We start from the raw sequence: 13,021 nt of genomic DNA on the forward strand, positions 1-13,021 counted from the left end.
CTGCAGAGTGTAATCATTATATTGAGGGAAAACCGAATACATTATAACACCACGAACTATACCCTTACATTTTTTGGTTATGTTATATACATATAATGTTCGATCCACCCAGACCAACTGAAAATCTGCACAATATAGAGGCCTAAGGAGGCTATAGTGAACTTAAACAGTATATGCATTAGAGCAGTATTTACTATAAAGAAAGGTCATTCAGAGTGTATATTATTAACTATAGAAAAGTCTATATATAAGAGCAATATGTTGGCATAAAACTACAGAGAAGACATGCTAGTATACGTACTAAAGAGTAAGGTATTGTAAATCCAAATACTAAAGACTAGAAGTATATTCAATTGAGCTGAATGTAATATAGACTATAGTAAGCATATAATCAGTAGAAGTATAAATTAACGATTATACAGAAATACAATGACAGTCATATATTATATAGCAATACAGACAATAGAGATTGATTGATGACAGCAGAGTGTAAAAATGACTACAGTAGTGCACTGTACATTTAAAGTCATATAGGCTCAATATCATCATAAAACATACAGTAGCCTACACTTAAAACAGGTGACTACAGAGAAAGCAGAATGTATTTTAGACTATAACGACCTCATGCAGAATATGCTATAGAGCAGAAAGTAATACAGATTATATTGAAGTAAAAGAACATATAGAATAGAGAAGTACACACTATTTACTCCTGAGGAGTCAAAGAGCGGCACGGAATGAAGTGTAGGAGACAATAGAGAAGTCATGCAGTAAGTCATGCAGTGCTGTGCAGGGACTCCCACCTGAGCTGGAATTCCAGCCAAACTTCTCACCCACCCTCAAAGTTTCCGTGAGCTGATTGCGCTCACCATGGAGCCCTCACAACAACAACATGTCAAAACTTCCTCCCGACGCCACAACATCCCCCCTCGCTCTCGACAAGTGACACGACGCTCGCTGTCGGTGTCTTCTTCACACGCACGGTGACAGGTTTTAAAATCCTGCTCAGGTGGAGCATATCGTCAGGTGATACAATTTGACGTTGGTTTAAAGGTTGTGTGGGACCATCCGAGGCGGTAGACGCTTATGTCCAAGCGCTGCATAGCGCCACCCGTCGGCCCCGAGTAAAACTGCAGCGCCTCCTCTCCTTCCTACTCTCCAATGTTCACAGCTCGGCCGGAGCCCGTCGTCTTCCCGGCTCCATTTCAACTGGATTTTTAACACTCCTAACCACCCCAGATCAGGACAGGACCGCGTCTAAGGTAAAGAAGAAGCTCTAAGGGTCTCGTAGAGTCCACATTAGACGGGGTAACGTCGTCCTTTCTTAGTGTTTTCAGGTCTGAAGAGAGGGGAGCTCGAAACTGACTTCACGCATCAGTTGGTACACCATGCTGATACTGGAGTGCCTCCTACCATAACAAACCTCTTACAAAGGATTTTAAAAGATCCAGTCTGAATCTTTTCGCCCCGGCGTGCGTTAAAAGGCTCGATTTTTCCTCGCAATCCGCTCGCGATATCGCCTCGTTCTCCTAAAGTGAAGGGGGTGGACATGCTGCGAATAGGTGCAATTATTGCTTTCCTTTGCAGCTCTTGAAATCCTCTTCTTCTCAGCGACAGATTCTGCTGGAACCGCCGTGTGTTTTTCTCGTTTACTCTCATAAGCTCAGCCACTTGCACCTAATCAGCAGATGGAGAGTGAAAAAACTACAGGCTCTTTTTGCGGAGGAGGGTTTTGTGAACGTGTGATGGTCGCTGCAGCTTGTAACATTAAGCGCAAAACTGATACAATGTATCTCGGATCCATGTGAAACGTCATAATGGTTGCATCAATGTTGCCGCTGCGCTATTTACAAATACTATCAGCTCAGTCGCTAAAGACTTAAGTTGGTGTGTGTGTGGTTATACGTGTGAAAACGTGGACGATTTGTCCTTCAGAATGACAACAGTTTGATGTAATTGGATCGGATCATCTGTAGGCTTGCTTGTGTTTTCAGAGTCCAGATCCTCTGGATTCATTGTGGTTGTTGCTCTCCTGGCAAGCCGTTTGAGCGTTTACTCCTAACTAACAAATACCTATTTCTGTTATGTTTACTGGAACTTCTTTTAATTACAAGTGTAAGTAATCCAACACTGACTAGCCTCATTAGATTCTACTTGCCAGTGTTTACTGACGTTCATTACTGTTGTGACAAGTGACTATTCTATTATCTTTTTTTTTTTTAAACAATTAATTTATATGGGAATCTGTGATTCATATATTAGCTATTCACTGCCAGCTACTAAGCATTCCAGCTGTTGCAGACACCTATTCCAGTTTTTCTTCTACCTGTTTTATTTGATACCCATGTTCATTATTTTATTTAGTTGCAACTATCTATTTCTCACTGTACCTTAAAGGTCTATTTATTAGAGACAATTGTTGCTAGTAAATTTAGATTTATGCATTTGGTGGATGCTTTTATCCAAAGTGACTTACACTGCATTCAGTGTGTGACTTATGACCATTTTATTCATAGAATCTGGTATAGATTCTAGTGCATCTAATAAATAAGTACTATAAAACCTGAAACTGAGGTTTCTGTGATATGTCACTTTGTGTTTGCATATCCTCCTTGCTTCTGTTTGTATTTAGAAACGTTAGGGTTCCAGGTGGCCTTGAGGTTAGGATTCCACTGAGCACATTTGAGATTTGTGATCGCAGTCAGCCCTGCTTCAGAACTTCTTGTTGTCCTTTTACAAAGGTGGAAAATGTCCAGTGAAAGGCAACGGTCAGATGATGAAAGTCCCAGCACCAGCAGCGGCAGTTCCGATGCGGATCAGCGAGATCCTCCGGTGCCAGAACCAGAAGAACAAGAGGAGCGAAAACAACCCACGCCTCCACAACAGCAGAAGAAGTCCACCAAACTGTCCAGCAAAACAACAGCCAAATTATCCTCCAGCGCAAAGAGGTAAAGCTGACAAATCTCTCTGTTTTGCAGTTGAAGATTAAATCTCCTTTCTAAATTTGGTCCTTTCAACACATTTAACTGCTTTTTATTATCCCTTTTTGTGCATTCGAGTTCATTTTCACTATGTGCCAATTAACAGTTTTGGCGTCTGTGCTCCGTACTTGAGAATAAAAGCACTAAGCTTAGATAATTACTTCACTGCATGAGCAAAGACGCCGTGCGATTGGCTTATATTTAATTTCAACGATCCACACCATGCTTACTTCGCAAAAGTTCTTTTGAGGCATCCCAGAACTTCTACTTAAAGTTGTTTGAGGAACAAGAGAAGTGAACCGAATCCCTTATGGAGACTAGTAAATACAGCGATTCTACCCTTAAATCTAATTAATGCTAAAAAAAAAAAAAAACTGTAACCAATCAGTCTGCATCAATACTCATTGAAACACCATAGACTTTCTCAATGTGGGTGGAATGACAGATCAAAAAAAAAAAAACTGTTATTCTTAGAAAATGTCAAAAATCCTGCCCCCCGCTCCTTTACATGCTGTTGATAATGCTTTAGTAACAGCATCAGAGCTGTGCATTAAAGCTCTTGTCAAATATGCCCGAGAACACCCCCCTCCCTCCCTCTGCCTCATTTGCATATAAGCTTTAAAAGAAAATCTTTTGTGCCTAAAGTGACTTAAACCCGCCGATGAGCGGCGGGGGGTGTGCTAAGGGGAGCGGGCTTTGAGCTGAGGTGATGATCAACGGTGTGCGATGGAGGGAAAGGCAGAAACGAGCACGGCAAAGTTTTCCTGTTATGGGATTCGGGTTATGCCTCCGAGAACAAAGAGGAAGCAGCCATGTTAGCTGTGCTGAAGGGAGAGCCAGCCGTGCAGTAAACGCAGCAGAGGTAGAGGGCAGTGTAATTCCCTGGCTGCTTGCAATTCTCACAGCTTTCTCACCATCTCTCCCTTTCTCTCTTCTCTCCCTCGCAGAATCCAGAAAGAGCTTGCAGAAATCACTCTGGATCCTCCACCCAACTGCAGGTATGTGATTTAAGCGTGCCGTCATATATTATTCCTGTATGGACTGTTTTGAGAGAGGACTGCTATGGGAAAGAATTGATTCTTATCACCAGCTGTTGGAGTTTTTAGACTCGTTTAAAACCGATGGACTCCTTAGGAAGGATAGCATTTTTTTTTCTTTGGGCAGTATGTTGCTGATGTTCCTGTGGTCTTGCCGCTGTTGTGTTTTTAATAATATGGCATATGCTGCTCCGAAGCATATGGCTTTGATTTCACATCCTCATGCTGAACTTACTGCTGAACCCTCATCTGTTTTAATGAGCTGACCTAGAGATGCCAGAACAAGACGAGGGAGCTCTTGAAATTCTCTCTGTAGCTCTTCTGTTTTTTTATGCTTTGAAGGACAGCAGTTTTCTGATTGTTTCTTGGTGTTTTCTTTAAAGTCCTTTCGTTGGGTGGATTGTGATCGGAAGAGTGTCCTCTGGTTGGTAATATTCTTAACACTCTGTGCTGCTGGATGTGTGTTTTGGCTTTCTGCAGTATTGGAAGAGATTTATGCTTATTGATTTATGCCTCTCAAACAAGATTTTATAAACGTTGTGTCATGTATTGGCTCTGTCTGAGGTGGTGTGAGATTACATTTATTGGAATCATAAGTGTATGTCATGATAAACTGATATCGTAGTATTTAAACTGGCTATTTTGAGAATCTCAGCATTAATTGTCAACTGAGCATTTGGGAGATATACGCCTGCAATTCATTTGAAGTCAAGTATGATTCTTTTATTAAGAAAGGATGTATTTAATTGATCAAAACAACATTATGAAAGATTATTGTAACAGTCTTTTAAATGTTCTTTTCATTAAAGAATCCAATGATCAAGAGGAAAAAAAATGTTTTCTTGCATGTTATATAAAAATATGATATATAAGATATGAGTGACGACTGGAGTAATGGATGCTGAAAATTCAGCTTTGCCATAGGATGAATACATACAATTTTAAGTTAGTTTAAACTATTAAAGTACTACACAATATTGCTGTACTTATGATCAAACAAAATGCATCTAGCATAAGATATGCATTTCAGAAACCTTGCCCCCGACTTTTGAATAATATTTCAGCTGCTCTAGTTTTGCCATTGAAAAACCACATAGGCTGGCAAATGTTATGTAAATCAAATGTTTGTCAAACAGCTGTGCAACAAATGCGCTTTCCTTGTCGCTTTTTTAATTTAACAGTCAAGGAGAGTTCTAGAGTGTCTTAGTTACCCAACATCAGATAAAGCCAAGTGCAAGTCCAATGTCCAAGAGCAGGCATTGAATACAGCACGTTCATTTGATCCGGCGTTATGTCAGAAAGTTCTCCAGCAACTGCTCTCAGCTCGGTTGACAGGGCATGCACCACTGACTCTACAAACTGGGGCTGATAAAGCATAGCGGATCCAAAAATGTATCATGGTAAGATGTTATGTTTTTGCATATTTTAGCAGCTGAACCGGATGTCAGTGTGCTGCCATTCAGCCCAGTTTAGGTAGTGTGACATGAAGCGTAAAAGCAATGCAGACGTATGTTTTTTTTATTTTAATACATTTGCGGAAGTTTGCCAGTTTCATTCTGTGATTTACTGAATTAACATCAGATTTGGTGTTTAAAAAAAGTCATTTGTATTCTTTGCATGGCAGAATATAACTGCTTAAATTTTGCACTGGAAACCGATTGGTGTAAAAACAGTTTCCACTCAGTAAATTTCACAGCTAATTACAAAAAATGGCAAGTAACATATTGAATTAAAAAGTGGAAAGACTGAAGTAGTATTTACAGGACACAAAACTATTGTATTGCTTCAAAAGAACTGCACTATTGTGAAATCAGGAGTCTTACTAACCACTTTTAAAATTCTTTTATGGTGGTTTATTAATGTTTTTGTTTTCTGAAAATTTGAGCCTCTATTTGTTGTTTAAAATGAAAAAAGCAGCCAGGATCCGAATTTGTCCACGCTTGTGTTCCACGGAAGAAAGAAACTAAGTCGAAGAATTTTCCATTTTTGGCTGAACCGTTCCTAAGTGCAAATTTTCAGAAACGAAAAATGCCATGCTTTTTTGAGAGGGCGCAACACAGCGTGCGCTCTGCCAGCCGTGAGATCAGTTCAGCAGCTTGGAGCCGCGAGCCAGAGATGCTGATAATGGTAATTGACAATGCAGGGATTTGGTGGCTTTTCATGGTCTGATCTGTGCAGCCACACAGTTCAGCACACTGAGATGTTTATCCCGTAACGCTCATCATTAGCTCCTTCACTGGTTCTTTTCTCAGACAGCATTTCCCTTGAGCGCAGTTTACCTGGAGGCTGACACATTATACTGATTTGTTGGTAATGTGCCACATCACATAGTATCTGTGGGAACATATCGCATATCACTCTGGGCTTTCATATGGCTCCGAGTTTATTTCTTACAGCAGGTCTGGCCTTCATTACTTGAAATGAAAATTCATGTAATTTTTTTTTCTGAGGAAAAAGGTAGGATTTTTTTAAAGCATCATATTACACAGTACAGTGATGTTTATACTGACCAGATGCTGTCAAGTGCCAAAAAAGATTAAAGGAAAAGGTTACCCAAAAATGAACATTTGCTGAAAATGTACTCGCACTCAGATCATCCTAGATGTGGATTAGAAAAGAATAATTTCAGCAATGAACAGCTTCATTGACACTTACATCACTTGTTCACCAGTGGATGCCCTGGAGTGAATGGGTGCCGTCAGAATGAGAGTGCAAACAGCTAATAAAACCAATAGAATAGATAGAAAACTCAGACTTTTGTTAGAAGGTATAGTTTGAAGTTACAAATAAATTCACTTTATAAGATGTTCATTGATGGACTGGAGTTGTGTGGATTACTTGTGGATTACTGTGATGTTTTTATTAGCTGTTTGGACTCTCATTCTGACGGCACCCATTCACATCCATTGGTGAGCAGTTGATGCAATGCTAAATTTTTAACAAATCTGTTTTGATGAAGAATCAAACCCATTTACACTTGCTTGGCCTGACACCAAAACATTAGCATATGACTATTACAAACTCCGAATCATATCAAAGTGCCTATCTGTTATAGCCCTTAGGACATTCAAAATTAGCTAGATTGAGCACGACTCATTTGGATGATATGAGGTCTCAAGACAATGTTTTTGGGTGATTATTCTTTTAATCAGGCAGTGCTGCTGGTGTCTCTGTCAGCTCTCCTTCAGAGATTGATAGTGTAAACTATGCTTTTGTCACTGGTTTCACGCTGCTGCTGTTGTAATAAGTGTTTAGGCAGGCGCAGTTAGACTAACGTGTTTGAAATGATGTGTTCCAGCATGACTAAAGGGGAAAATGGTTCTGCTGATCCACTTAAAGACACATTCAAATGCTTCTGTGTTCAGGCGCTGCCTGACTTTCTGCATTTTCTCTCAGATCTCTGTCCAGCCACTTGTCCCGTCGCTGTGATTTACAACTAGATCCTTCCTGAGAAGCAGATTTTTAACTGCGATGTGGAGAGCGCTCTTTGAGTTTTTAAGCAATCTATTAAAATTCATGCCGTGGAGCGAGAGGCCGATTGCTTCCCGGCATGAATTTGCATCTCTTCATAAAAATAAACAGTAAAGCTCAAATCGCCTCTAAAGATGAATGATGGGTACTAGTCGAAGCCGTGCATCCATGCTGAACAGGCAGAAAGAGGAAGCATTGCAAAAAGAAAGAAAAAAATTGTCTTGTAGTCCCAACGAAGCAACTTGCAGATAAAAGCACATTCATTTCTTTTCTGCTCAACGACCACTGTGTAACTTCAGTCATGGTTTACGGTTTAAATTGTCACATTTTTGAAAATATAACATGTTCGAGTTGTGAATAATTCCCCTAAGGCTCTTAATATAACCAGAGTATGTTTGAGGAAGTAAGAGGCTTTGACATGAGCTTGCTTGGTGAGTTCTAGCATGTCTGTTGAGCTGTGCCTTGTTTGTGTGTGTGTGTGTGTGTGTTTGTGTATGTTACACTTAGGCAATATAGTTCTAAAAATATAATAATATTTTTTTCTACCTTTTTTGATTATATTAATTTTAATAAAAATGTTTTTATGGTGTTTATTTAATTAATTTAAATTTTATTTTAAAAGAGGAAATGTGGTTCTAATGAAGCCATATAAAATTCTGAGAACTTTTAAAGAACAAATCAATGCATTTTTGCTGCTGAGGTTAAAAGCTCTAAAAATAAATAAATAAAAATAAAATAATCAATGAAAATAAATGTGTTTGTTCTATACTACAAGCAAAATATTACATATACAGTACATATTTTGCCAACCAGCTCTAGTGTGTGTGTTTCAGATGTTCTGAACTTAGAAGCAATAAAAGTGTTAAGTTGATTTATTTTTATTTTTGCTTGATTGATAGAATTCCTTAGAGTGAAGATTTGCCATATTGGCCCTCATTATCAAAGCTCTCTCATTTGAGAATTGAGCTTGAGCTTTTTTTTTCTTCTTCTGTCTCTCAGAGTTTACGTGACCCGCGGCTACAGTGCCACAGTGTTCGACTTGTTGAACATGTCAGCAGCCCTGGATGAAGGTGTTTAACACGCTCCTGATGCAACAGTTTGAAACACCCGCTGCACACGATCTGTTCAGGGATTTCTGGCTTTCTCTTTGTTCTTGTTATTTAATAAAGAGTGCAATATTTGTAGGGTTTAATTCTTTATAATTTACTCTACTTTATTAATGGAATCTTTTCAAACCTTCTGCATCATTGGAGCACAGTATCACCAGTGTGTGAACCAGGTAGTTAAGCAGGTATACTGGAGGAAACATCCGTGTGTTTTAAGAAGAACTATTTTCAGACTGTGTACTGTGGGAGCTTGTACTGTTTGTTTTGTAATACTAGAGTGAGCATTTTTTAACTCCAGCACAATACACACCACTATTGAAAAATGTGCAGTTGGTAATTTTTTTAAGCAATACTTTGATTCTAAAAGGGTGCATTAATTAATCCAAAGTGAAATTAAAGACCGTTTCATTGTTAGAAAAATAAAAATAAAATTGTACATTTTCACTGAATTATCCCCAAAAAATGCACATTATTAAACCATATTTATTATTTGATAAAATAAATTGCACTATGATTCTGGCCATATCATTCCTTTTATTATTATTAATAGTCAACTGTAGATGGATGCTTCTGTAGACGTGGAAGTGTTGTTTGGCTCAGTTATTGATTTTTAATTCTGGCCACTGCTGTAGATTTCACACACTGTCTTTTTGTTTTCCTCTGCAAATATTGAAGCAATAATATCAAATTTATGGACTGAAAAACTAGACTGTGGAAAGCAATTTTATTTTTATATCTGTCTGTACTCCACACCAAAGAGACGTTGTTTAAACTAAATGAGTCCTACAGTTAGGGCGTTTAGACCAATGAAGAGATCATTACAGATGTAGGGTTCAGAACCTTGCAGCCTGTCCGGCAAAACATACCATCATCATTGTGGTTATTAGAGCAGACTGCTGCAGTAACTCCCATTCATTATGGCTGAATAAAGAAGAGCAAGGACAATGAAGGGAAACGGCACACGATGCAAGTCCAGGGCCTGCGTGCTGAGACGCTCAGAGTAAATATTTAAAGAGGACTCTTGGCAAGATTGTGTAATTGAGATCTGATGCATACTCGTGAATCACAGAAAGCAATCACGTCGCCAATTATGGCCTGGGTTCTCATGTAGTTTGTGCCGATGGTGCTCTCAGCGCTATTACACACAGGTCAGGCTCTCCGCAGGCAGTTTGTACACCAAAAAAATCCTGCAAATGTATTCAATGCTCAGCAACCCTTTGTCTAAATTGAAAGGTAGCCCTTCACAGTGCCTCGTTTTCTCAGGAGGTCTTCCTTAACCCGTTTTCTTTCTCTCGCTGCATCTCTCTTTCTTCTCTTTCCCTTGGTGAAGCTCACATTTATTACAGGCTTGTGACAGTGACGGTGTTTATCATGCCCTGGCTCTGGTCCAGCTGTCAGATTCACTGTGGGGCTGTTTTTTTATTGGTGTTGTGTCAGAGAATGTCTTGCAGACAGCCTCGCAGCCGTCACAAGACACCCGTCTTTCACACGAAACGGAAAAGAAACGCTCCAGGAGGTGGTATACTAAAAGTCAACATTGAAATATTTTGTATAATTTTTTTTTTCACATTTCTGGTCTTATTTTGAATGAATTATAGGTATGTGCTATTTTAAAGTTAGAAAGTATCTTTGTTTTCTTACATAAATAGTGACCCCCACCACCTTTTTTACTCTAAGCAGTGTAGGCTGCTGGATAATGTTTCATTAAGATTACTGTGGCCATTTATTTATGTGTTTTTTTTTGTTTTTTTTATGTTTTTCATGTGAAATGTCACAAAATAATACAAATTGGTTTTGAATATATATATAAAATATGCAATATGTAAACTAAACACACAAAGGAAAAAGTAACAATAAGGCCTATATATATATATATATATATATATATATATATATATATATATATATATATATAGGCCTTATTGTTACTTTTTCCTTTGTGTGTTTAGTTTACATATTTTGGATAATTTATTATGCTTTCAGCTACCAATGAGAGTGCAGTACTTTCTTGTCTAACATATTTTACCATATAGAAATCTTATTTGCATATTTTCCCCACAAAATCTGTGCGGAAAATGCAGATCTATAATACAAAACACAATATATAGCTTTCTAACCATGTCTTATTCCTCACTGTTAAAAAATAAGTGGCCGGAATAGTGAAGAATTCTGCAGGTTTTGTTCAACTTGTTTGTTGCAATAGTGCGGTCGACAGTGTTGTGTAATCTGTCTTTTTTGTTGATAAAGGAGATGGGAGGGCAGTCATTTCCTTTGACTGGAGCTGCAGACATTACTCCTATTGTGTCAGCGCTCACAAAGAGGTGAAATGGCCTGAGCCGTATCTATCCATAGTCTGCGATAACCCGTGCCCAGTCTCTGAGACTGGTCTGTTTATTTCTGCAGATCGGTATTAGTGCTTTGACTGTTCATGGTTGAAGCTGTAATTTAACTTTTTTTATGCATGAATAAACCATTTTGTTAATGACCCATTAAAACACTTCAGATCTGTGTTAAGTTTAACTTTTAAACCAGGCTAATTGTGCAGGGTTTCCATAAAACCAGTTACTATTCTCTCATACAACCCACCAATTCGCTGTGTTTTTTTTGGGAAAAGTTAGGCCAGACCTGTCTTTTTTATTTTGGAAATGCAAATGTAACACTGTTCTTGCATTAGATGTCCAAAGCATGTGTGTGTGTGTGTGTGTGTGTGTACATACACCAGACATGTCTCTTGGATTCTTGTGTCCGCCCTGCCTATTAATGGTACATGATCCTCCCCAACCCCCACCCCACCGAGGGCCATCGCTCCATCCCCCCCGCATGATAAGACAGGAGAGTCATGTCGTGGCTCGACCGTTTGGCCTGGTCTTTAGATAAACAAAACCATAGCACCTCACTCTGTGACTGTGATAACCAGAGTCTTTTTCTTTTCAACGCGCACACACACACGCACACACACACACTGCTGTTCTCCAGCGCCATTGCATCCACTGTGCTACCATACACGTCTGCTAATATGGTTGCGTTCACACATGCTGTGTTTCACAGATTTGTTGGGATGTGTAAAGACATGTTGTGCCTTATCATGAGGGTTTTGTGAACCTGTTTGAGAGCTGAAAATGAATATGCGTCTCATTCAGGCTCGTTAAAGGCATTTATTAGTTATTACAAATACTTGATCGCGCTGCTTTAATCATATATGTGGGTATCCGAGAGGGTCCTTCTGTGGTGTTTGCTCTCAAACCAGCCCCCCATTTGCTGTGTCTCCCATGGAGACGTAACCTTGTTATGCCATTACCGCTGCACTATAGCCCCCATGACGCTTGGACTCTCTGGGGCCGTGTATTATGATGCCTGCCGCTGGCTGCTGCTGGGTTATTTGCACCGTGGTGACATGAAATTGACTCCCATTCAGCTGCTTTCACAATTATCTTTAGTGTAGACTTAAAACGCTCAGTAAAGCTCAGTGAGAGCTGCACTGTTAATTTTCCTTTAATGGCTGGTGTTTTGGATGAAAGATGATGAATAATGAGCAGTTTTGAGGAATAAATTGTGTAGTAAATAATGTATTAAATCTGTAAAGATGCAAAAACTAAGTCTCAAACCCAAAGAGATATTCTTTATAAAATTTAAGACTTTTCCACACATTCCTAACCAACCCCCCACTCCACACACACACACACTCAAGTCATGGTGTCGGAAGATTTGCATAACACTGCCCAAATCTTTTTGCAAAGAAAGAAGCTATAACTTTTATTCTAACTGTAATATTTTTGCTGCTGCCACCATGTCGTAGAGACACTGTGCGTTTCCAAAGTGGTCTAACATTTCTGTCACACATTGAGGTATGTGGCCAATCACAACACATTGGATAGCTGGCCAATCAGAGCACCCCTTGTTTTTCAGAGGAATGAGCTTCAGAAAGGGGGTGCAGAGAGGAGCAAGAATAATGTACAGTGTATGGGAAATAATGTGTTTTTTAAACCTTAAACTGCGTAAAAACATTGTATTATGCCAAATACACAAACTAATGTTATTTTTATAACCCTTTAAAAAATAGTAATAGCAGGAATATTGTGAAATATTATTACTATGTAAAATTACTTTTTTTCTTTTAATAAATTGAAGTTTTTAGCATCGTTACTCCAGTCCTTCAGTGTTGCACAATCCTTCAGAAATCGTTCTGATATGTTGATTTTCTTTTTATTATCTATTTTGAACCCCCCCCCCCCCCCCGATGAATAGAAAGTTCAAAATAGATTTATTTGAAATAGAAATATTTAGTTATATTACAAATTTCTTTAATGTCTCTCTTGACCATTTGAATGCCCTCTTGCTGCATAAAAAAGCCCCCAAACATTTAAATGGTAGTGTACTTCTTTTGTCACATTGCTATATGGAGCTGTACTGGATAGCAAGTTTTGAT

At 38.8% G+C, this 13,021-nt stretch overlaps 1 protein-coding gene across 1 annotated transcript in view; it reads left to right on the top strand.

Annotated features, from left to right (window-relative positions):
* The first annotated feature begins 1,061 nt into the window (after positions 1-1,061).
* The window catches only part of ube2e3 (ubiquitin-conjugating enzyme E2E 3 (UBC4/5 homolog, yeast)), a 40,001-nt gene continuing 28,041 nt past the window's right edge, over positions 1,062-13,021 (top strand). The window contains exons 1-3 of the mRNA XM_052565600.1: positions 1,062-1,262; positions 2,742-2,948; positions 3,929-3,979. Of these exons, the coding sequence (XP_052421560.1) occupies positions 2,749-2,948; positions 3,929-3,979 (251 nt within the window). The 5' untranslated portion in view covers positions 1,062-1,262; positions 2,742-2,748. The remainder of the gene's footprint in view (positions 1,263-2,741; positions 2,949-3,928; positions 3,980-13,021) is intronic.

This window comes from Carassius gibelio, chromosome B9 (assembly GCF_023724105.1).
Source record: "Carassius gibelio isolate Cgi1373 ecotype wild population from Czech Republic chromosome B9, carGib1.2-hapl.c, whole genome shotgun sequence".
Lineage (NCBI taxonomy): Eukaryota > Metazoa > Chordata > Actinopteri > Cypriniformes > Cyprinidae > Carassius > Carassius gibelio.